The 26581-nt window shown below is 35.5% G+C and overlaps 1 protein-coding gene across 2 annotated transcripts; it reads right to left on the bottom strand.

Annotated features, from left to right (window-relative positions):
• Nucleotides 1–19: 19 nt before the first annotated feature.
• LOC128212232 (ATP-dependent RNA helicase DHX58-like) lies at nucleotides 20–21350 on the bottom strand. 2 transcript variants are annotated; one of them, XM_052917575.1, is made up of 21 exons: nucleotides 21252–21350; nucleotides 18160–18396; nucleotides 17514–17651; nucleotides 13246–13593; nucleotides 12593–12709; nucleotides 12275–12367; nucleotides 12002–12094; nucleotides 11393–11703; nucleotides 9907–9960; nucleotides 9229–9397; nucleotides 8569–8738; nucleotides 7882–8063; nucleotides 7234–7426; nucleotides 6960–7122; nucleotides 6481–6576; nucleotides 5919–6088; nucleotides 5565–5703; nucleotides 5072–5308; nucleotides 4150–4317; nucleotides 2122–2246; nucleotides 20–1415 (listed from the first exon to the last, which is right to left on the bottom strand). In XM_052917575.1, exons 2-21 carry the CDS (start codon nucleotides 18326–18328, stop codon nucleotides 897–899), a joined length of 3654 nt encoding a protein of 1217 aa, XP_052773535.1. In that variant the 5' UTR covers nucleotides 18329–18396; nucleotides 21252–21350; the 3' UTR covers nucleotides 20–896. The 2 variants fall into 2 exon arrangements, with proteins under 2 accessions (XP_052773535.1, XP_052773536.1); XM_052917576.1 differs by having other exon boundaries at nucleotides 9229–9319.
• Nucleotides 21351–26581: the final 5231 nt, after the last annotated feature.

Genomic DNA, 26581 nt, shown 5'->3' with positions numbered 1-26581 from the left:
ATTAATCAACCATAAAACAGATTTGTTTATGTTTTATTTCTAACAAATATAAAGCGCTCAATTTAAATACTCAAATCATAAGTTTGATCAATAAAACAAAACAATTATTAAACATAATATTCTGCTAATGAAAATTACTTAAAAAATCAAAACAAATATATAATACTTGTATTGTATTTATAACAACAATATTTATCATCATGCATCGTTGTTAGTAACAGCTGAAACCAGAACTTGCATCAGGAATATAAACACAACGCCAAACATAATAAATCAAAATGGAAATACGAGATTACAAATAATTTGAATTACATGTGATTGAAATGATAAAGAAGCACAAAGTTCAGGACTAGACGTGAATTGTTATGACGGTATGGCTAGAGACAAGGAGAAGCAAGGCCGTGGAACTACAACAGGCAGAAATGTGTTTTATAGTAAATATGAAGTTCTTACTGAAATTAGAACAACGTTGTCCTGTCCATTGTAATATGTCTGCAAGGACACGGGAACATTAATGGTCATTTATCTTTCAGTTGTTATTAATCGTATTTAATGTGATGCACAAAGTGATTAATGATCAATAACTAAACAAAAATAAATACTATTTGACATCATATTACACAATAAAAATAAATATTCATCTTTTAATAATGATTGGATTTCATTTACTAATATACACATATTATTTCTAGGTTTTCAAAAGAAAAACTTCTGCACTTGGTATCACAAACAAGCATGCTTTTTTAAATACTAACATGATGTTTCAAAAACAAACATGATGTTTCCTTTACTAACATTTCAAAAACTAACATGATGTTTCAAATCAAACTCCACGTACAAAAGAAGTGGCACAACATGACACTAACACAAACACAGGTAGTTGGTGTTTCAAGATTCTACAAATCCCCTGTTGCTCCACGAGCTTCCAATATTTCCTTGAAATCCTCATTACTTAACTTTTCAACTACAAAAGGAGCAGCCTTCCATTTCTTGCACGTGTTTTGCCTGCCATTTCTATCAACGACCAGAAAGTTCTCAATTTTTGGAACTGGAAATTCCAAATTGCGGTATATGCAAATGACTCCAAGATTTCCACCGCAATTTTTGCAAATGACTTTCCCACTGAATTGGATACTTTCGTCCGCAAATCTCGTTGCCCCTCCTTTAACGAAATCCACTCGTTCCGGCAACGTCTCATCGACAACAACGTGATGTGCCTCCTTTACTTTCTTAACGTTATCGGACATGCAAATGAACCTGTCACATCTCAAGCATTTCAATTCAAACTGGCCAATTCCGCTCATTCCCAGTTTTCGTCTTGTCCCTAACGTCTTCAACTTCCGGTCTAAATTGGCTTCTTCTTGGAACCTCTTCAATTCACTACGAAAACGTTCAGGGAAGCGTTGAATATAGTCCTGGAATTTAGTAGACAAACTGATTTAATATTAACTCCAATTGTCACACGCACTGAAAAGTCTTTACAAAGGAGAATATAAAAAAGCGTTATGCCGTATGTATCATATATCATAATTTGAAAAATAAATAACATTGAGTGACGACTAAGGCCATACCATTCTCATAGATTTAGCGTCGTTTAAATATGGAACCTACGTACTAGACAGGAACAATGATGTCAAAAAATAATCAAAGGATATTTTACTGAACCTTTTTTCCGGTTACTCTTTTTATAGGTTATACTATACTTCTAAAACAACTAATTTCTTTTGCACGTTTTACATGCATGGAAGTATGTTCTCCTTTAGGGTGTAAAGCCTGGACGTCTACCGACCAGATGACATTGAAATTGAATGAATTTGGTTTTGACTCAAGTTTTGTGTTTGTGCAAATGCTGGTCCGTAAAACAAAGTAAACACACATGTTACATCATGTTTAGTGGTTAATGGTTTGTTTTAAGCAATATTTTTACAACACACATTTTAATGATCTCTGTTGAAGTATTACAGTAATACACCGGTGTTGACGTCATTCCCCACCAACCACTTGAGTATTCGTACAAACTTGTATCAATGTTACCAGTAAATTTCTCCTTTTATTATTTGAAACGTCACGACCACAGATGCCGACTGTATATGTACATGTTACTCCTATTCTATGACATACCTGCAATGAGATAATGGCTTTCCTCATCATGACCTCCCTGATCATATTTAGTTCCTCTTTTTCTGCCATTCCCGTGCTTTCTTCCGCAATCAACACATACTTGCTATCTGCTGCTCTACCGCGACCTGAATGGATAAGGCATATTTATTTTATAAAGGGATTTTCAAAGCGGAAATGTGTAAAGTGGAGCCGAATCAGAATATTTTTCTTCCAGCCCTCGATATCATGATAATCTTAAAATGAGAATAATTTACCCTTTTGATTGACGAGTAACTGCAAAATCAGATAAAACAAGAGATGTTTGTCAAACATTATGCCCCCCATGAGCGCCATGTTGTCAGGATTATATGGACAATTGAATGAAATATGCATGGACCGAAATGACAGCTGATTTGTCGCTAACATTGTATGACGTTGAGGCAGATTTAAGATTATGACCATTCAAAGTTTGAGGATAGAGTGTGTTATGACCATGACCTTTGACTCTATGAACTCAAAATCCATAGTAGTCATCAGCTGGTCACCAAAAATCTAAATGTTAAGTTTGAGGGCCATGGGTGCAGGCATTGACAAGTTATCACACAGACAAGCATTTTTCGTTCAAGGTCACTGTAAACTTGACCTTTGATCCAATGACCCCTTAAATCATAAGGGGTCATCTACAGGTCAGACACAACTCCAAGTCAAGTTTGAGGGCCATGGATGCAGGCATTGTCCAATTATCACTTGAAACATTTTCGCATTCAAGGTCACTGTGAACCTGACCCAATGACTCCTAAAATCAATAAGGGTCATCTCCTGGTCAGGCCCAACTTACATGTCAAGTTTGATGATCATAGATTCAGGCATTGTTGAGATATCACTGGGAGATTCAAGATTTGTTATGTTTTTTGCGTTAAAGGTTACAGACACCTTGACCTTGGCCTGATGACCCCCAAAGTCAAGAGGGGTCATCTACTGGTCAGGCCCAACCTTCATGTCAAGTTTGATGACCATAGGTCCAGGAATTGTCGAGTTTGCTTTCAAGGTCACTGTGACCTTGACCTCTGACCCCTTAAATCAATAGGGGTCATCTACTGGTCAGGCCCAACCTCCAAGTCAAGTTTGAGGGCCATGGGCGCAGGCATTGTTGAGTTATCACTCAGGCAACCTTTTATCGTTCAAAGTCACTGTTACCTTGACCTTTGGCCCAATGACCCCTAAAATCAATAGGGGTCATCTACTGGTCAGGCACAACCTCCAATTCAAGTTTGATGGCCGTGGGTGCAGGCATTGTCGTGTTATCACTCAGACAACCTTTTACCATTCAAGGTCACTGTGACCTTGACCTTTGGCCCGATGACCCCCAAAAATATTAGGGGTCATCTTCTCGTCAGGCCCAACCTCCAAGTCAAGTTTGAGGGCCATAGGTGAAGGCATTGTCGAGTAATGACACGGACAACCTTTTACTATTCAAGGTCACTGTGACCTTGACCTTTGGCCCGATGACCCCCAAAACAATAGGGGTCATCTTATTGTCAGGCCCAACTTCCATATCAAGTTTGATGACCATAGGTCTAGGCATTGTTGAGTTATCACTCGGACAAGCTTTAAAATTATTTTACCATTAAAGGTCACTATGACCTTGACCTTTGACCCGATGAGCCCTAAAATCAATAGGGGTCATCTACTGGCCATGCCCAACCTTCATGTCAAGTTTGATGACCATACGTCCAGGAATTATTGAGTTATCACTCGGACAAGCTTTGGTCTACCGACGGACCGACCGACCGACATACCGACATGCCTGTGCAAAGCAATATACCCCTCTTCTTCGAAGGGGGGCATAAAAGATTATATTATACGCGAGATTGGGTGAACTTGCCATCAATTCAATATCACGAGTACCTACTCTGGTTTTAAAATTTTAAATTCGGACTTCACAGTTCATTTGATTTGGATTGTAATGACTTGCTTAAACCAGCCTATATCACATATAAACATATGCCTCATTTACTTAACAATGTAAAACTGTCTAGAGCCGCTTACCTCTCGACTGCACCTTGGAGATCTCGTTGGTAACATGGTCATATCGTATGACGAGGTTACATTTGGTTATATCCAAGCCCTCTTCCGCAACGGAAGTAGCTACAATGATCTTGTGTCTCCCTTCCCGAAAATACTTGAGAGCTTCGTCCTGCTCGACCTTTGTCATACCTTGTGATGTAAATGGAAAGTACTTTAAACGATATTTCGTTAATCAATCAGATCGAGATTGTTTAATCGAAAGGGACCACGGGAACATAAAACGACAAACCTATATTCACTACAGAAAGTAGTTCTTAAAGCTGCACTCTCACAGATTAACCACTTTTACAACTTTTTTTTGTCTTGGAAAGAGCAATTTTTGCGTAAATATCAGCAAACGAATTATATGATATAGCTGACAAAAAATCAGGTAGCAGATTTTTATATTTCCGTTCGAAAATTAATGTTTTATGGCTCAAACCGTTACAAACGGTTTAAAAAATAGGCATAAAACATCAATTTTTGAACTTTATATATGAAAATATGCGTTCGAATTTTTTGTCAACAGTATTATATAACTGGCTTCCATGGATTTTCGCAAAAATTGGCTCGTTCCAAGACAAAAAATAAAAAAAAGTTGTCAAAACATTTAATCTGTGAGAGTGCAGCTTTAAGAATAAAAATACTTCATTAGTTTTGTACTCTTTTGAGATTTAATCCTTTATGTTAACAATGAAATGCCTAGAATTTAATAAATGATTCTACATATATACACTAACATTAAACAATAAATTACATGTGTAAGTGTGTAAATCCTGTCTTCTGATTTCAAGTATATTTACATACATTTTTAGATGTATTTGTTTAAAATAATTTCAATATCACAATCAGAAGATTTTGTACATTTTTCATTCAAGTCTATTATGTTATAATAAAGACTAACCTCCTTTGTCTGCGCTCATATTTTGACCAACAAACTGTATTGGGCCCAGCTCTCGTAAACCTGGCGTGTCTTTCATCCAGCTTACAATAGCTCGAGCAAGTTCCCGCGTTTTAACAAAAATTATACCCCTCGAGTCAGCACCCCTTTCGCCTTCGTAAGACTTAAGGATCATTTCTCGTAACTTGTCGAGTTTTGGGTTTTCACTGCATTTTACTCTGAAGTCGCATGATATGAGCTCTGAAAAAAATGAAAACTTCGATGATAAGAATGTGCAAACATTTATCTAAAATAAATTACATTGATTAGAAGTATTTTGAATCAGAATACACTAAGTGTGTTATATTCAAGCAGAGACTCGAGTAATTAAGTTTAGCACTAACAAATATTGAAAAAGCTTTAAACGTTAAATGACCTATATTCAACAAATACTGATTCTCAAATTTCATTCGCCTATGTCTTTATTTGTTCAACAATCGCTATTATATTAACTCACTTTTGTAAGCCCTGTATATTAGCTTCTCGTTTTCATCCATGATAGCATTTTCTTTCCATTTTGTCATTTCTCCATCAAGGTAACGTAATGCGTCATCTACCCTCGCGTCGTTGTATATTATGAGGGCGTTATTGTAGCACTGAAAATGATATTGTGAGTATTCATTATCGCAAGAATATCAATTCTTGTTATTCGCAAAACAGCTTATTTTTGTCATTGTAGTTTCAATGTTCGTGTAAATTTATATCAGGGATATAGCCACAAGTAATTCTTAGATGACACCTGTCCTCGAATTTTCTAAGAGTAAACAACATACGTGATATTAGCGAGTTATCATTGGATATTATACATTACCTCAAGATGAGCTCTGATAGGATGAAGAAACTTTCTCGCCCTTGAGTCTTTCAACTTTGCCGTTTCTTGCCACAACTTGCTGACCCACTGAGTGTAAGCTGCATTTCCCTTTGTTGCCGGTGCCTTCAGAGCACCTTCAAATTTCTCTGCCTCGGACATTTCTTTCACCACTAAACATAAGTTGAATGAATACACACACCAACAAGTTTTTTATAACTTTACAAACATTAAACTTCACGAATCATTAATAAGGTACAAATGTATTACTAAATGAAAACCAAAGATACAGAAATTGATGCACAAGCAAGTCGATACAGTTGAAATGATAAAACGTTAAAATCAAAATACTGTATAAATGTATTTACATCCCCGAGTGTATTTGTATACGAAAAAACTGACATACATTTCTAGCTTATGGTAATCTTGACATCATAGCATCAATGAATTACAATATTGTAAGGTTACATACTGCATGAAGCTAAAGGAAAACGTAATAGATCCTGAGGAGATTAAATAAACATTACTTCTTCAATCAGTTATGAATTATATGTTCTCAACTTACACGAAGACGTTGCCATTCGCTGTTCTAGAGTTGACATCAATTTATCAACGGCAATTCCAAAGAAGTCTTTTTCCCTTTTTTGGACAGTCTTTATTTCTAAAACAAAGAAAAGGCATTATCATAATTATTCATACAACTTCGCCATATCATTCCGCTCTCGTCATGTTGTATACATAGAATGTAGTCACATTTGCACATAACAAGCCAGATCAATATAAAACTCATTGTCATGTACACCAAGGCAAACACAAGCAGCTGCATCGTACCGTATCACAGTTTAACAATTAATAATAAAAACAATCATCAAATCAGTCAGATATAGTAATTATGTTTTGTTTTGTATATTTGTGAGTAAGAAGGTCTCAAAGACAGTTTTCACCCCATGCTCAATAAATCTACAATGTTCTGGTATTTTAACAACAAATGGACACATACCCACATTATCGTTGAATAGCTTGGATTTACAAGCTCTTTCTTACCTTCATCTGGTAGACTAACATGTTCCCGAAGTTCGCCGATATTTCTCTCAACAGTGCAAATGACTTCAGCGTCCAAATTTGCCATCAAGTGTTTTATATGGTCAACGGCTTTTTCAGTGTCCCTTGATTTTCCAACACCGACTGAAGCTGTCAAGCCAACGATCTGTTGTTAAGAGGAAATATAAAAACATGTATCACCAAAGCACACATTTAGATTTAAAGGACCAACACAAAGAAGGTTCAAAGTGTTATTTTACTATAGAAATTATCTGACCTGAGGTAAGTTAACAACTTCTTTTTTGAACTTCATATCCAGATACAACCCCATTATCTGGTTGAAGGTATGGTTGGACTGGGTATGGTGACACTCATCAAATATGATGAGCGAGAATCTGCATATATTCTCAATCTCCTTTCTAACCAAAGAATCCAGTAGAACTTGGGCAGTGACGATCAATATATCTCTCCTGCAAAAGAAAGAAATATTGTTGTAATAGACGACGTGTGTCTACAATGAAACCATACTATCTTGATTAAATACACACAGTACTCCAAATGCTCATCTGGGGGGGGGGGGGAGTCTCTCAGTGATTATGGATTTTTTAGAAGTTGTGATGAGACTATAAAGCCTAATGTCACAGTTGACATGTGCAAAAACATTAAATTGTAAACATTATATCCAGGTACATAAATGAACACGACCAGTTGGTTTAGAAAATCACCAATGGTCATGTTTCACCAGAAACCAGAATCAAGGTCAATCAAACACTAACAAGGTTGATATTTAATTTTGATTAAAGCTATGCTAAAGAATTTTGCAACGGCAACACGGCCGCCGTCGACGACAGCAATGCTTTGACATTACCTTGACCTTTGCTTGGAGAAAATTCTATATAATTTATACTTATACAATTGTATCTACTTGTCTATGAAGTCCTTCAGAAACTCGTTTTTGGATCTCTGTGAATCGCCGGTGATCGTATGGGTTTTGTACTTGGGGAGAAGCTTTTTACATTCGGATCCCTGTTGATTTGCCAGAGCAACTTGATTAACAAGGAAAATAACTTTCGGAATACCATGACCAAGTTGTCGACGAATATGCTCCTGAAATATCAATCACTGGATGTGTTCTTTGTGTAATGCACAAATTAATTCTCTATATATGTAGTAAATACTGCTTTTTTCTTTAAATAAAATAAATTTGTATCGTTAAGATAAATCAAGACTATACAAACAACGTTGCAAGATGAGAAATATATATCTTTTTGCTCTTCATTTTGTCCATTGTTTAAGTACCATATTTCATTCAGTCAAATAACTTGTTGATACACAAACAGAGTTTTCAACATGATTAATTTCAAAATATCTTTAAAAGTTTCAAAACTAAAAAGCTGAAAATAACACAATTTATACTCAAACAAAAAACAGACAGCTACACTTAATCTCGTTATAAGAAACTTATATTACTTCAAGAACTTGGGGCCAAAATCATACTGATAAGAATTTAAAAATAATGTGTTATCAAATGCAGGTATAGAAAATGTCACAATGATTAAAACAATCTACTTCCTTCATGTTTTAATTGTCTGCCTTTTATACAATTAATCACCTGTATGATCTTGAAGGCAACTCTGGTTTTCCCCGAACCAGTTGGAGCAACAATGACGACATTTTTGCCTTCAATTGCTGGTGCAGCAAGTTCATTCTGGTAACCCCTTAGTTCAATGTCTTTATCCTCGACTAAATCGGTCTCAATGGAAAGATCATCAGGCGTATCTCCTGTAATAGACATCATGGTGCAGTCATATTCAACATATGCTTAATTTAAGATGCATGCACAAATTTGTCAAAGACCATGCCTTTTTTTCCAAATGTATTTTCAATTTAAGAGCGAATGAATTGGTTTATATATACTTAAATAACATTATTGTCTTATAAGCAACCAACATCTATATAATTTAGAATCAACAACAGACACTTGTATATAGCTTTGATAATGTGTCCGCAAGTTATCTCTTGGTCAGTTTGCACAATGAAATAATTTGATGTGTTTAATAGCAACTATTGGCAAAATATTGGCCAATCTGAATAGAAAGTCTTGCTAACTTTGACCGAAGAAATAACCAGTTTTATACGATTGGTTGCATGTTTTTATATACAGCATATAACAATTCTCGAAATGAAACAACCATATTGAACAAATTGGTAATGTCTTCTTCAAATAATTAACACAAGGACATACCAATTATAACGATGGTTCAATGTTTACCTGTGATATTCAAACCTTCGGGGGATCGCCGATAAAGTTCCCTCGTCTCGTTAATATTTTTCTCTGGTGGACTCCGAGACTTCTCACGAACCTTGTGTAGTTCAGCACATTTTTCACCAACTTCATTGTATTTCGGTTGTGTTAGTTTTTGATACGGTGATAAATCAATCTAAATAAAACGATGGAAACTACAGGAAAAGGCACAAAAGCCTCAACTAAACCAAAGTCATGTTTAAAGGCACTGTTAATGCTCAAGTCCAATCAAACACTACACAAGAGAATCTGCGCTACACGTCAAATAACACTAAACAAAATACGTGATTAGTAAAACTCGGGGTAACCGCCTTAGCACGGTCAGTGACAAGTTATCAATAGGCCGATTGTTCAGATTTGTTTTAAAAGTAACACAGTTGTTAATGCAATTAGGTGTGTTTTTTAAAGCGTTACTACACCGGAAGTTTAATGAATGCACTTGTGATCTGCAGTATTTCCAACAAGAGTTCAGACAATTGTTTCAGGTGCATTTGTTTTATGCAAATATATGAGGATATCCTAAAACTTTCTGAACAATTGGCAAATTATTTACCATACATACATTTGTTTGTGTGTTCAAAACAAAATATATCATTTTTGAAAATTTCATATTTGACATTGACTAAACGAAATTGTATTTCGAACCTCCCCACAGCAATCTTTGTCTTTCATACTCTTTTCTGCTGAAACATTTGTTCTCTGAAAACAAGTATAATATTGTCTATAAGATCTATAAATGTAGGGGACGGTTCTACATTCCCATTACTTTGTAGACAATGGTTCATTGTAAATCTTTTATAATCAAATGGCCATAGGCAATGATTGAATACTCTGTGAAACTAACAGATTACATGGTTAACATAACCGCAAGAAATAATTCGGATTCGTAACGTCCGTTAAGAAAATCGAACTACTTCCATTTAATTCAAGGGGCATTCTGCTTTGAAAGACGCAAACATGGTTGTGATCGACGCAGATCTGAGATTATGCTACTGACGAGCAAAGACATTGTAGGAGTCTGGCGTCACGACTTAGTTTCATCTTTGCTTCGGTAATGGAATTTTCTCTTCTATTGATCATAAATGTTCCAGAAGAAAGCACGATGCAATGTACTCCGATATCGGGATGCTTCAAACGGTCGCCCGAGTTTCTTGATGGATTATACGTGATATTTACATACTAATTAATCCAATTTGTCGATGACAAATCGATTTGGCGGTACATACGACGTTCGTGATTATAATTACCAGTTTGTATAGTCGTCTTGGTAACATATGTCGCATCTCAAACAAAGTCCGATGGCATGATCGTCATGAAACATGCACGACACAACACTACTAAATCCCGACCCTTCTAAGTTCCTACCCCCGGTATGAATTGTTTAAGCCGCTCGTATTTACTGGACCTCAAACACGACCTCTTCCTACATGCAAAACCTCCTCAATCGGTTTCCAATGCTGTCTTATATCTACGCACGAGTTACCGTCTTTCACGGTACAAACTACATTCCCATCCAAATGAGTCCTGTAACCGGTTCCGTTATTAACAGCTTCGTCTACCTTTTCTATATTGTCGAGCAAACACCTCCACCTCCTAAGCGTTAAAGATATTCTTTTTTCATAGCTGTATTATCAATCCACTCTTTTTGGTGCACGCGTTTCTCTAACCATCCAGTCACTTACCTTCGCGTATCTCTGATTGCCTTAAGAAAACCCCATGTCGTTCTCCATGAGGCTCTAGTGTAAGAATAGTGTAAATTTTTTTAGACTCCTATATACGAACTCATATGAATAGATCCTAGACTTTAGGTCATTTATTAACTAATGTTCTGTATGCGAAGGTCACACGTCAGGACAAATATCCACCGTGAATATTTATTTACTCTATTTACTCTATAAGGTACAGAGCTGTCAACTATTGACTTGGACCATTTCAGTATGACTCATTGGCTAAGAACCGTTGACTTCAAAGTAACGGGAATGTAGTGACGGTTTATAACATATAACAACCTTTATGTCCTTGCTTTAAATTTAGAGTAAAAAGAAGTAAAACCCGTTTTAACAATTCGTTAACTGGCACTTATTTTGCAAATAAATGAGTATATCTGCAACTAAAAACGCAATGAAATTACCTTGCCATCTTTGATCGCGTCAAATGAAAAACTCTTCTGAGTGTTTAGGTGAGATTTTTCGGGAACTTTCAGGTCATTAAGAGCGTTGTCTAGAGCTTCCTCACCGGATGAAGAATCTAAATGATCCCTTGCACGACCGCTGGTCTCTTGTGATCCAGACTCGCTAGTATTTTCTGTGTCAATCAGCAACGAGGAAAACGACAGGTCCATCGACTGCACGGACGAGTTGTCTTCTTGTTTCGTCAGTATACTTTTCTCTTCAGCTTCAAACTTTGCTGGGCTAAGGTTATTCTGCGATGGTTCACCAGAATCTAAAATATCAAATTAAGTTTGCATGAGGCATGTTTCATGCTTTTCGGTTGCACATTTAAAAAAAATAAGGTTGGTTAGAACTTGTTACATGAAAGCCACGCGTGAAATACAACTGTCGGTGCTCACTCATTGAAATATATATATTTCTTTCTATCTATTGAACGATATAGATATCTTCGAAATAATACAAAATTTAATAACAATTAAGGAAATGTACTTGTTTTGGCACACATCAGAATATAAACAATAGTCAGGTGGTCTATTACAGTATATGATATTGTTTTATCTAAATGTTACCAAAGGAAACTTGAAGGTCGTGCATCCTGGGTTCGGGAGCCTCTGTCGAACCGTTGGCGTGATCAGATGGAGGACATTGTCTCTGTTTTCCATCTTTAATACAGGAAAATCAACATATCATCGATAACCTAATGTATTGGAATTAATGCAAGCAGAATATCAGTCATCATTAATGCAGCATTCCTGGCAAATGGAAAATGTCAATAGTCAGGTGATCTATAGTATTACATGTTTAAGTTATTGTTTTATTTAAATGTTTCAATCTTATATTACCAAAGGAAACATGAAGCTCGTGCATCCTGGGTTCGGGCGCCTCTCCCGTGCCATCGGCGTGATTAGATGGAGGACATTGTCTACGTTTTCCATCTTAAATACAAGGAAATCAACATATAATCGATAACCTAATGAATTTGAAATAATGCCATATAAGTCACCTATAATGCAGCATTAATGGCGATTTGAAAATGACAATGAAGTAAGGTAATTGCTGAAGTTTGTGTTATGAAAAAACTAATTAATTATTTTCAGAAATACATTTAATATATCCTTACAGAAATCTAAATTACAAAGAAAGCCCGCATGAAAAGTTACCTTCTTCTCGAAATGAAAAAACAGAACTAAGTGAAGCCAGGCAAACTTCTCCTTTATACTTTAAGAAGTCCTTCCATTCAGGCTTGGGTTCTTTTAGTTTCAAATACTCGTCGGCAACTGCAAAACATATGTGAAAGAAAATGCAATTGACTGACGAAAACAAAAACATTATCAGCAGCATGTTTTAACTTCAATATCTTAAGAAACAAAATGAAATGATATAATGGTCAGCCATGTGTTTCTTCAAATTATGACTATCTGCACTTAATACAGACCACGAATAACCAGTACATAACCTTATTCGATCATATACAATCGTAAAGGGAAACCTAAGCATCAATTAACACAAATGACTAAAAACAAGGCAAATTCCTTATGTGGCTAAAAATAAATGTAAAACCATGCCCTTATTTCTAGAAACATCTCGCGTTTGGCAGGATTAAGCATGGCTCGCTATTTTAGTTGGTAAAATTGTAATTTTTACCTAATTAATATATTGGGTTCAAAAGGAAATAAACATGATGATAATCTCGATAAACTAAGTTTTATTTAGTAAACCCAAGATTAAGTAAGAACTATGACATAATAAAATGAACTACATAATCGGTTACGCTAAAGAACATTCGAGAAGTTAAGCCCATAGTATAACATACCTAGAACAAGATCATGGCTTATTGCATTAGCTATAGATCGATGATTATCCGCGTGGTCACTTTCAATCAAAGCCAGAATAAATGTCGCCAGCCAGGAATCATGTCTGTTGGGAATCATAAGCGAAAGATCAAAAGCTGCCAGCGCTCTGCCACCAAGTTGAATTTGACCTAAAGCTTCTTCACACTCCCGTTGTGAAATAACACCGTGTGCACGGAGACAAGGTAGAATATCAACAACGTTGAGATTGTCCATGATCTTTTTAATATATTTGCCTATAATCTTATCTCCTTTGTTGGCGTTCTGTGGAATCGCCTGAGCCGTTAAGATTTTCAGTATTTTGGGGTTCTCTGAAAGGAAAAGAAATGTTTAAGTATAATTTGTATCACAGTTTGTGTTTTTAATTGTTTAGATTTCAAACAGGGGTTCTCACAGCTGATGCTTGAAAATCCTGAAATATAGCCGGGTATCTATTTATGTATGAGATATCCATGGCCAAAACAGGATTTAGGGGCTATGACTTTATAAACTGTCTCCAAATTCATTTATATTCATTTCAAGATACCTCCGACTGTTTTTGATACATATGTTCTAACAGTAGTTCAAATCCAAAAAGAACACTCTGTTGCATGAACCCAATAAAGGTAACAATACTTAAATAGGTGCATATTTGTGCTTCATTTTAGTACCTTATAAATATCTAGGATGTGTTTCATAATAAAGTTTTTGAAGATATCTCAAATATGCAACACACTGGTAAATTAATTTTAATAACAAGAGCTGTAACAGAGACTGTGAGCGAGCTCCACTATTTCACAGCTTTCATATTACTTGATAAGTTTGGTAGGATTAATGGTTGTCAGCCCTTGTATAAAGTTCCAATGCAATACGTCAAAAAGTTGCTGAGATACAGAAAATCTTAACCAGAATTTCTAAATCGAATAATAAAGGGCCATAGCTTACATTACATTCAAGATAGTTATTTTACTTGATCAATTTAGAAGGAAGGATGGTGAAAAAATCCTTAATAAAGTTTTAGTGCAATATTTCAAGAAATTGCCAAGACATTAACTTATGTGTGCTTACATGCAAAACCTTAATGTTTAATAATAAAGGTCCATCATTTGCACAATGGAAAAACCTGTCTTAAGTTTCATCGCAAAACATGAATTAATTCAATTTGTTTGCCAAAATTTAATTTAAAAGTCCCTAAATGCAAAGCCTTAACCAGAATTTCCAAGTTGAATACAAAAGAGCCATAATGAGCAGTATATGCAAAATAAAAAAATAAAAAGAATTATCATATTTGAATAATTATATAGGTTTCATGGCTGAAAAAACCTTGTATAAAGTTCAAATGTAATATTTCAAGAAGATGCTGAGATATTGAATTATGTAAGCACAGGCAAAATACATGCATGGACCGAAATGACAGCGAATTTGTCATTGACATTGGATGCCTTTGAGGCAGTTTTAAGGTAATGACCATTTAAAGTGTGAGGATAGTAAGTACAGTTTTTAATCATGTTTAGATGATGACTGATATTTGCAGTTAAACATGTATCCTCAAGCAGCCAGGAGTAAGTAAATATAACGTAATTTTTAATGACCAATATGTGTTGTGGCCTTGACCCTTGACCTCAAAATACATAGGGTTCATGTACTGCAGACAATGCGAATGTCCGTCGGACAGTCGGACATGTCCGGTATATTTCCATTTTGACCGACGAAACAAAAGTTTTGGTCGGTCACAATGTCCGGTGAAAAACTAAAGTCAACACCGTTTAATTTTCGGAAAATTAACTTTCAGTTTCTAAATAAATGTTCAGAGTTATTTTTAACTATTATATCATGATTATTCAGCGTGTTAATCCGTGTATCACTATTTGTAAACCCCGTTTCGACATGTTTCCGTAAAAGCCGATAAAACGCGTAAGGTTCCGATTTCAGCTCGTACTCTAATACTTTTATTTTACGGAAATGATCGGAAATTACAAAATTCCGTATGTATTTATTTTCGGCGAAGTGGTTCCCGGCAATCGTGTTAATTTAAATATGATGAATAATATACCGAGCTGACTTTCTTGCCGCTCTGTTTAACATTACCAATAACAAGAACTCTACTTTCGTTTTTGCATAAATGTTGTGCCTGAGTTTGACTTGTAGTCCAATCGTTACATTTTATAACCGTACTGTACTGTATCTTTAATTTAAAGATGAATTAACAGAGTAAGATCTAGCTGTTCCATGGGTAGACAAACCAGATATGAGTTCTTTTTGGGAGGCAAGGGAAGAAAAAAATTATGACATTTATAAGATCCGAATATTGATTTTTTTACAAGATGTTTGGCTTTTTTGTAATTTATTATAGTACTGTAGGACAAATCTAACCAAAAAGATCTAAACCGGTTATAATGGGGAATTACAAAACTTAGTTAAAAAAGAGGCTTAAAATCAAGGTTTAGGCTGATGTAACTGAATACTGTTTGTACATTGCGACAGGTTAAAATTTGGTGCGACAGGTAAACTTTCAGTGTTTACCTGTCGCAATGTCCTGTGAAGAAGAAAAAGTTTTCGCGTTGTCTGAGTACTGGTCAACCCAAACCTAAAGGTCAAGTTTGTGGACCATGGATGCAAGCATTGTCAAGTTATCACACAGAAAAGCTTTTTGTGTCCAAGGTCACTGTGACCTTGACCTTTAACCCGATGCCCCTAAAATCTATAGGTCTCATCTGCTGGTAAGGCCAAACCTCAAGTCAAGTTTGAGGTCTATTGGTGCAGGCATTGTCGAGTTATCACTCAGACAACCTTTTCGCATTCAATGTCACTGTGACCTTGACCTTTGATCCGATGACCCCTAAATCCAAAAGGGGTCATCTACTGGTCATGCCCAGCCTCCATGTAAGGTTTGGTGACCATAGGTCCAGGCATTGTTGAGATATCACTTGGAGAAGCTTTGTCAACCTTTTCGCGTTAAAGGTCACAGTTACCTTGACCTTTGACCTGATTACCCCTAAAATCAATAGGGTTCATCTACTTGTCAGACCCAACCTTCATGTCAAGTTTGATGAACAAAGGTCCAGGAATGGTCGCGATTGCGTTCAAGGTCACTGTGGCCTTGACCTTTGATCCGATGACCCCTAAAATCAATAGCGGTCGTCTACTGGTAAGGCCTAACCTCCAAGTCAAGTTTGAGGGCCATGGGTGCAGGCATTGTTATCACTCGGACAACCTTTTAGCATTCAAGGTCACTAAAATCAACAGGGGTCATCTACTGGCCAGGCCCAGCCTCCATGTTTAGTAAGATGACCATAGGCCAGGCATAGTAGAGTTATCATCGGACAAGCTTTAACATCGTTTCCCGTTAAAGGCCACTGTGACCTTGACGTTTGACGCGATGACCCCTAAAACCCTACCGACCTACCGATCGACCGACCAACATGTGCAAAGCAAGGGAGTATAAAACATTTACCCGAATTTTTAAGTCGAGTAATAAAGGGCCATTATTTGCACTTTATGCAAAATAGAGTTATCTAACTTCATTCATTATTAAAAAAGTTTTTTTATAACTATTATATATCAAGATTCAATGCAAAACGTCAAGAAGTTGCTGAGATACTGACTTATTTGTGCTAACATGCAAAGCCTGAACAATAATTTACAAGTTGAATAACAAAGTGCCATCATTTAGTAGGTTTGATAGTTCTAAACACCTGTCTTAAGTCCCAACGTAATTCATAATGTATATGCTGAGATATTAACTTAAATGTGCTTACATGCAAAACCTTAACCAGAATGTCAAAGGTGAATAGTAAAGGACCACAATTTGCATTATAAGTAAAAAAGAGTTATCTTACTTCATTAAATAAGTAAATAGATAGGAACACATGTCTAATGTATCAATGCAATACATGATGAATTTCCTGAGATAATGAATTAGGTGCTAACATGCAAAATTTAACAAAGATGTAACGCCGATGTTAGGTTGAGTAGTATAGCTCTCCATAATCTTCAAATAGTATTCTATTGCTCATTGAAAAACTAGAGAAATCCATATGGATGCTGACTTACTTAGTTATGGATGAATGTTAAAACTTTGTATTTGACATGGATAAGGAAGCACTTTTAAGTGTTTCGTTTTAACTCTGTGAAAATTTTAATCAATGAAAATCTGGAAAGAAATACCTAAATATACAATAAGATTGAGATGATGTGTACTTTTGCTCAATTAAATATTAAATATCTGTACCCGCTTCTGTCCCCATCTTACCTGCTTCTTCAACAACCTCCAACAGCTTCGAAAATTTGTCAGGATGATTCATCTCAATAATAGTTTCCAACGAAAACTGGGTAACATCTCTTGGGTTGGAAGCTTTTTTCGACATACCTCTTATTTTCATTCTATCATCTGAAATAAAAAGACGTTCATAAACTAAATGTTTATTTATATATTAAAATTTAAATGATATTTCTACTTTTTGTCTGTTTTATATCAGCATGTATAGGTATGTTTTAATGCAATCTAAGGCTATTAAAATGCTTTAACCCCAGGAGCTTCAGGGGGCTTAAATGCCCCCTCTGAACTCCCACAAGGGCACTGCCCTAGAATCGTAAGGGGCCTATCGCCGCCCCTTAACCCCCGGGGGGAAGTGGCAACAAGGTTTCACAACCCAGAGGAAACCCTAACAAGTTCATAGTACGCAAAATCAAGTCAATATTGCTCAATTCAATTGAATGAATTAACAATTAAATTTTAAAAATGAAAAGAAACATTATATAAGCTCAGACTAAATTAATGTAGATCAAATAAATTGTATTACTACTTAAAATTAACATTTCTTCCTTGGTGAAATAGAGTTGAAATAAATTGTTGTTAAATTAAAACAGTGTTCTATTTTCTTTTTTAATTCACCCACCTCTATTGAAGTATTCATATGGCAGCAGGTCTTTCCAATCCAAATGATCCACAATGTATTCAAAACAGCATTCAAGGTAGAAACCAATGGTGTTCTCCTGTTGTGACATGTGATCATTCTGTTGACATTCCTCCCCAAGGGGCACTGGTCGTGTTGCTCCTCCAGACATTATTATTTTTGGAGTTTTGCTAGCCCTTTGGCGGCATCCATGGACATGCAGGTCAGAAAGTATTTAGCCTGCAACAGTTATAATGGAGAAATTTGAAATATACAAAACCTAAAAATTAACAAGAGCTGTCACTGTAAGTGATAAATGCCCCCGAAGTGGTTACATGGTACTCAAGTGTGATTAAAAGGTCAAAAGGGAAAAAAATAGCGATGAAAGGTTTGGATGATGAAAGCCTTAAGAAATGTTTATGAAAAAGTGGAATATATAAAATACACTAATTACCTCTCAGTTATGTTTTGAAACCCTACATGAGACCCATGCATGGTCACTGACACGGTAACATGAATGCATCACTGTAAAATTAGATTACATGCAAACCTTAACCAGAATTTCTTAGGCAAATAATAAATGGCCTTAATTTGCATTATGTGCAAAAAGGAGTTATCTTACATGATTTCTTAAGTATGATGGATGGCTGAGAACTTGCTTGTATAAAGGTTCAATGCAATACATGAAATAGTTGCTGAGATATTGACTTAAATGAGTTTCCATGCAAAACCTTAACCAGTCTTTCTATGTCAAATAATAAAGGGGCAAAGTTAGCAGTAAATTCAAGAAAGAGTTTTCTAACTTGATTAATTTAGCAGCCCTTGAACAAAGTTTCAATGCAATACATCAATTACTTTCACAGATATTGACTAATGCACACTTACATGCTAAACCTCAACCAGATTTTCCGAGTGGAATAAAGGGCCAAAATTTACATAACATACAAAATAGAGTTATTTCAATTGAATAATTATGTATATGATATATTTGATAGATGGAAACACTGTTCAAAATTCCATTGCAATACATGAAGTATTTGCTGAAAATTGACTTATATGTGGTTACATGCAAAACCTTAACCAGATTTTCTAAAGCAAATAATAAAGTACCATATTTTGCTTTATATGCAAAATAGATTTATCTTACTTTAATAATTAATAAAGTAGGATGGATGGTTGCTACCACTGTTTAAGTCTAGATGCAATGCATCAAGTAGTATCTGGCATATTTACATGATTTAAACCTAAAGTCTGTTCTGCCACAGTTCTGTTATATTAAAACACATATTTTGTGAAAATATTTTGTTTATGCAAGCGTGGGGAAATACTTTAAATGAATTGTAACTAAATTACTGTGGTACTGTATTTAAAAGCTGTTTTCTTTTATATTTTCAAATTTAAAGGTAGTTAACCTCTTCTCATTTCTAATGTCATCTTGGACGTCATTCTATACATTCATGCATGTACTGTACTTAGAAAATAAATAATTGAAAAAAAATAGTTTGTGGTAATTTTGTTTGACTTAAGTTATGTTTTGAAGCTGATCTGAGTAAACAAGATTTATAATGGCTAAGAAAGCTTAAATATAGTCATAAGGCTATTTCATCCTAAACTGGCCTTTTAAAGAAACATGAAATGAGAAAGAGCCGGAACATTGACACAGTCAAATTAACTCATAGTCAGTATATTAAAGCTTAATTATTGGAATCTTGTGCATTGAAAAATAGGCAAATTCATATTGTGACTGAGATTCTCATAAAAATTTGAAATCATACTAACATTCTAGAATATGTATCTATAAGAGTACCCATAATGCACTGGAAGATAATAAGGGTGTATGTGTTAGGGTGGGGCTCCCTCCTCCTGCTTTAAATTGTTAAAGTAATGCATCAGTCAATTCTAACCATGGCCCCCCCAGCTCCAGGAAAGAGCGGGTACTTTGACTTTCTGTCATGCCAAGCCTGGGTAAAATCCCCGCCCTGCAAGAACGAACTGCTGGTCAAATCCCCGCAAAATGACCCCGCTACCCAGGGACCCTAGGTAAGGCCCATTCCCCGAAGACAAAACCATGGCCTTCACCCATTTTGAAGGTAAAAACATGGCCCATTTCCCCGGCTATCATCAGTATACCCTAGTCTAAAATAATAGATGTGTAATGCGGGATTCTTCCAATCCCTAACGTCTAAACTGGTTTGTGCAAAATCACGGGTGTTTTGAAAAATATTAAAATTGTATTTAGAAAATTATTTTATGCTTGAAATTGATGATGAGGGTTTATATTCATATTTTACCATGTAAGTCCAAAGCTATTTTGCACAAAACAAGCGTTAAAACACATGATTTACCTTTCCAAATGAAACTTGACTGACACAGACAACAATTATGCCAAGCAGAACAACTCGCCACGATTGTAATATCTCGGCCACCTCCAACAAGCTTCGAGATAGACCTCGTACATACAATACAATCGTAACAATTCTGCCATGCCCGAAGTGTTCCGATTGTTGTAAAACTGTGAACTGCAGCCTTACAGGTACCCTTCATGTATATATGTATATGTTTTGACAGAATAAAATGAAGAAAAACCGATCAAACTCGTTGAATTTTTATTTTTTGTGTACAAAACTAATATAAAATAACATTATCTGGAAATACGTGAATGATTTGCCATATCAAAATTCGTAAAAAAGATCTGTCAATGTACAATTATTTGGACTACAGTATAACCCCCCCCCCCCCCCGGACCCAGGAGTGTGGGGGGGAGATGGCTGGTTACAATTGACTGGTGCATAAACCTTATTTATGAATTAACGTTACATACATGAATATGTAGGTAAAATTTACTGAATACATCACTATTTCTTTAGCATAATAATAACTAATATTTGGCATAACCAAAATGAGCTTCCCCAATCATCAATTTTCTAAAAACCTAAGGCTATACACAACAGCTTATTATAAGTTATATAAAATCATAAACACAACATCAGGAAAAAACTGAAGAAGTTTTGTTACAATTACAAAAAATATACAGCGAACTGAGAATTTCAATTAAATATTAATGTAATAATTATTCCTTTTAATAAGATATATACCTGTCAACTATATGCTGTCTTGTTCCTTGTCATTGTTAGGCATAAAATTATCAAAATTGAACGTTTTTCCCGAAGCGACACTTTCACTTTCGTTTTTTGTAAGCGGTGCATTGTAATTTCTGTACATGGGAGATTTAGTACTGGTATATTATATTTGAGGCTACGTTGTACTATTTTATTGTCTCGGATAGGGATGTACGAATACATTAAAAACAAAAACAAAACTATGATTCACTTCGAAGTGCACTAGCGCACCAATTCGCCCCTCCCCTTAACTCGTCCTAGTTTACTTTCTAAAACAATATAGAAGAGAGAAAAAAACGCCCATATTGCCACATTTCGGACAAGAAAATGTTATTTTTTTAAGGGGAGTACCCAAAGACCCCCATGCCAACGCTGTAAGCAAAATTAATTTCGGTTCTGAGGGAGAGGTGCAAGTCAAAAGGGTACGCCCCCTTACAAATGTAGTTACGCCCCATTAACGCCAAATCCTGGACCGCCTCAGATAAGTAGATCCATTAATTTAACCATGCAAGAAATTCTTATCTTGCCCACGGGCGAAGATAAATTGCCCGTATGGAACTTCTTTTAATGGTCACCACATTGTAATTACCTCCCTTGTTGAAGACTGTCGTCTGTAGCGCATCATGGAAACCTTGTCTTGTGGCAATATTTAGAACGCTAGTTAATTATTTCTAGCTTCAAATGTCACCAGAAAACAGTTTTCACGCACCTTTCAAGAAATAATGCTTCACTCTTCTTAGAACTATTTAAAGACCGATCAGACCATTTACATACTCTGAATCACTGCGCGAATATCCATGACAACCACGAATTATCGCATATCCGTACGCAATTATTTTCACTAAGCACAAACGAGTTTCAGCAGAAATATACATTTTTACTTAATTTTGTTTAACTGAGGTGGGAGAAAAAGCATCTACCATAACCGCTCGTGTAAGAAACCTCGTTTCCGCAAAACACCCTACGCTCGGGTCGGAATGAACCTATCTTACACTCTCGGCCATGGACGATACTTATAATCTAGCAATGAATAAGAAAAAGTGATAATCAAGTGATTGTGCTCAAATAAGGAATTCAAGATAATGCCACTTATGCATTTATGTAAGCAGGCCATGATTTTCCTAATTTAATGCAATTGCGTAATTAATAATGGAGTTGAGCGTAGGAGGGTGGAGGGGGAGGGGGTATGAGCCCCTTTCCACGTTGTTATTTTTTAGGTTTTGAAACTGGTGAATGGTACGTTCATAAACTACCATAACCAGTGAAGGAATTACAACAAACAATTCTATTGTACTCATTTGTACATTTCCGCACGTTAATTAGTGATGAATCTTGCGAAGGGTCGTTCTTGATTTATATACACTCTTTCATGTTAACAACGAGCTCTTTTATGTCTGAAACAGAATGATTATGTAAAATGAATTTTGCGCACTTAGTCCAAAATATGTTTTAACTGCGTGCCGTGAACCTCCAACTTGAGAGGTAAGGGTAAGGGGCCCATTTGTCTCAATCCCGAAACAAACGAAATCGAGCCGACCGTGAATCAAATTATTCGGACTGTACTGTGCCCTCACCATTTGCTTTACTCTCGATATTTCATCGAGCTTTTTTAGCTTAAAGAAATCAAACTGAACACATTCAAAACTGTTAACAGGTGGAAAGTGGCATTTGCGGTAAGACTCACACTTACATTTATTTGCACGGGATGCAACTCTTTCAAACGTATTACTCATATGTTTATATGCACTCGATGTGTTAAAAGTGTGGACGGTGGGCAGTCCTTGTGGTCCCGCAGTGAGGATCTAACCTTGTTGAGAGGTGTGAACGCAACAAGCGATGGTTTGAGACCACCGTCACCAACGATAGCCAACAACGACGGACTAACAAATAATATTGTATTGCACTATAAAGCATTGCATTGAACAACAGCAACAAAAACAACATCAACAACAAAATATTAGCGATATTTTGGCGCATTTTAACGGGAAATTATGGCCACGTGGCTATAAATATTTTTAATAAAGGCTGATATCTAGTGTCCATCAATTTCAGTGATTATGATCAAAACTGAGCAGTGTAAATGCATGTAATTCTCAACTTGACTGCAGTAGTATTTGAAATTGCAAATCACTCGTATGTGAAATTGCAAATTAGCGGTGGTTATTCTTTCTCCAGTTTGTTGTTATACTGTTAATTTACTTTCTGTACATTAAAAAAATACCACCAAAGCAATCATTAGGGCATACATATCATTAAACAAAAGTACTAGTTAAACAAAACAGATAAAACACGTAATGTCATTAACATTTTATTTTGATTTGAAGGGTTTAAATGATCATAGAAGCATCTTCTGAATGAATGTAATCAAAATAATGTTTAGACAATACGAAGTGTCAACGTGTTTTTGGAAGGGCCTCAAAAAGGCGAAAAAGAAAGGCTTGTGATAATGCTAACATGCAGAATTTTGTGTGACATTAATCTCTGTTACTCAGAAGCATGTTGTTTTTTTACCTAATGCTATTTTTCTTTGCTACATTAAGAAACTAAACAATGGTATTGTGAACTTAAACACATTTCTGAACAAACGAAAACACTAAAATACACCAATTTGTATCATTAAAACTGTTTGTCAACATATTTATTACTGGTATGTATCAACTTATTAGAACTGTACTGTGTGTATTACTCATATGTTAATATACACTCATTGTGTTAAAAGTGTGGACGGTGGGCAGACACAATGGCTTTGTGGTCTCGCAGTGAGGATCTAACCTTGTTGTCGAACGAGAGGTGTGAACGCAACAAACGATGGTTCGAGACCACCCGTCACCAACGATAGCTAACAACGACGGACTAACAAATAATATTTTATTGCACTATAAATCATTGCATTGAACAACAGCAACAACAACAACAACACAACAAAATATTAACGATATTTTGTCGCATTTTAACGGGAAAGTATAGCCACATGGCTATAAATATTTTTAATAGAGGCTGATATCTATCTAGTGTCCATCAATTGCAGTTATTATGGTATGCTTACACGCATATTTTTGTGTGACATTAATCTCCGTTATCCAGAAGCATGTTGCTACATTAACTAAACAGCGGTGTTTTGAACTTAAACACATTTCTGAACAAACGAAAAAAACTTTCAATTTGTATCATTAAAACTCTTTGTCATCACTCCTAATTTTTACTGCGGATTTCGACTGAATTTTTAGGTATTTTTTTACCGGTTATCAACTTTAACTGCTGTTCTTCAGTAATGTTCACTTAGAATTTACAACATTATGGATACATTTATAGTCGGTAGCGTTGTACAAACCCATAAATGGCAGAAAAATGACTTATTTTAACAGTTAATTCATTCTCAGTCTTTCCCACCATATTTGGTATACAGTACTCAGGGGCATTTTAAGATCACTCCGAACTTCTGATGGTAGTATTTGGTACGCAGACCAGAAAAGTAGCGTGTTACGCACAATTCAGGAAGGAAACGAAGTTCAAGTATTGAATAAGTCACAAGGGCATAAGGGAGGCGGTTGTACACCCTCAATTTTTTTTTTTTTATCAGATACTAGTACGAACGTAATTGGAATAGTTGACTTTATTTCCATTTCATTGCATATGTTTGAAGTCTTAAACTCAATAACTGTAAATTAAATAGCACATATTATAACTATGACTGATAAATTATGCTTGACGTAAAAAGTTTGCACAAATTACGTAGAGTGCATCATTCACCATATATCTTTATTCTGATACATCAATTAAGTAGGTGCGTAGCTAGGGTCAATTTGGGATTACGCTTATCGATGACAAAAACTTTGACCTTTCAAAATTTTATTACGCATCTGCGTATTGGCGTACAGTCAGCTACGCGCCTGAATTAAATAATATTGAAAATCCTATGAAAATAATTGTCCAATCTGAGTTTCCTGAAAAAAGGACCCTTAATTAGATCATTAGGGACATTTCTTAGGTCCATTCAAATAAATAACGAAAAATTTGTAAACAGTGTCATTAAATAGCAAGTTTGATGCTTGGATGGATGAAAGAAACAAATGCACTGGTTAATTTCACCAAACAGTATGTTAATATGACTGGATAACAAAATATAAGAGGGATCAGCACAGCAAAAGCTTTAAAAAGATGAAACACCGACACAAATAAATGACCAAATTCCAACGCAGTGATCTCCCATGTATTACGGTCTTTTATTTCATTAGTATGTTTTGTTTACATAGGTACATGTAGTATAATATAGTATTAGTATAATATATAATACACATACCCGATTATTATTAGTAGTAATAGTATTAGTAGTTGTTGTTTAAGTAGAAGTAGTAGTAGTAGTAGTAGTAGTAGTAGTAGTAGTGGCGGTGGCCTTAGCGGTAGTGGTAGCAGCAGCAGTAGCAGTAGCAGTAGTAATAGTAGTTGTTGTAGTAGTAATTGTTGTTGTTGTTGTAGTAGTAGTAGTAGTAGTAGTAGTAGTAGTAGTAGTAGTAGTAGTAGTAGTAATAGTAGTAGTAGTAGTAGTAGTAGTAGTAGTAGTAGTAGTTGTTGTAGTAGTAGTAGTAGAAGTAGTAGTAGTAGTAGTAGTAGTAGTAGTAGTAGTAGCGGTAGCAGTAATTGTAGTAGAAGTAGTTGTAGTAGAAGTAGTAGTCGTAGTAGTAGTAGTAGTAGTTGTTGTTGTTGTTGTTGTTGTTGTTGTTGTTGTTGTTGTTGTAGTAGTAGTAGAAGTAGTAGTAGTAGTAGTAGCAGTAGCAGTAGTAGTAGTAGTAGTAGTAGTAGTAGTAGTAGTAGTAGTAGTGGTAGTGGTAGTGGTAGAGGCGGTGACCTAAGCGGTAGTGGTAGCAACAGCAGTAGCAGTAGCAGTAGCAGTAGGAACGATTTGGTATGGCCTAATGAATTTCCACAATCAAAGAGACAACTCTGGAAATGATTTCTACTAGTATGGCAGAACATTTACGAAATCAGCCAAATTCTACCCATAAACAAATTGGAGCTAGGATCGAACTGAGGTGTCTTTAGATATAGTTGATATTAGTGAATATAGTTTATACATTTCTTGGCCCCCTTTAAGTGATTCAACTGGCCTCAATATCACAAAAATGTTCAAGTCAAATCTCAATCTCAACTTATTTTACCACATAAAATGATAATGTGATTCAGAATTATTTGTTTGTTGTTTTTTTAAACAAATTATCTCATAGATTGTGTTGATAAAAATGTTGTCAATATTTCAAAGAAAATTAATTCTAGAACCAAAAATATATTTGAGTATTTCTTTTAAAAAA

Source organism: Mya arenaria, chromosome 12 (assembly GCF_026914265.1).
Source record: "Mya arenaria isolate MELC-2E11 chromosome 12, ASM2691426v1".
Classification (NCBI taxonomy): domain Eukaryota; kingdom Metazoa; phylum Mollusca; class Bivalvia; order Myida; family Myidae; genus Mya; species Mya arenaria.
This window is presented reverse-complemented; position numbering and strand designations above follow the sequence as displayed.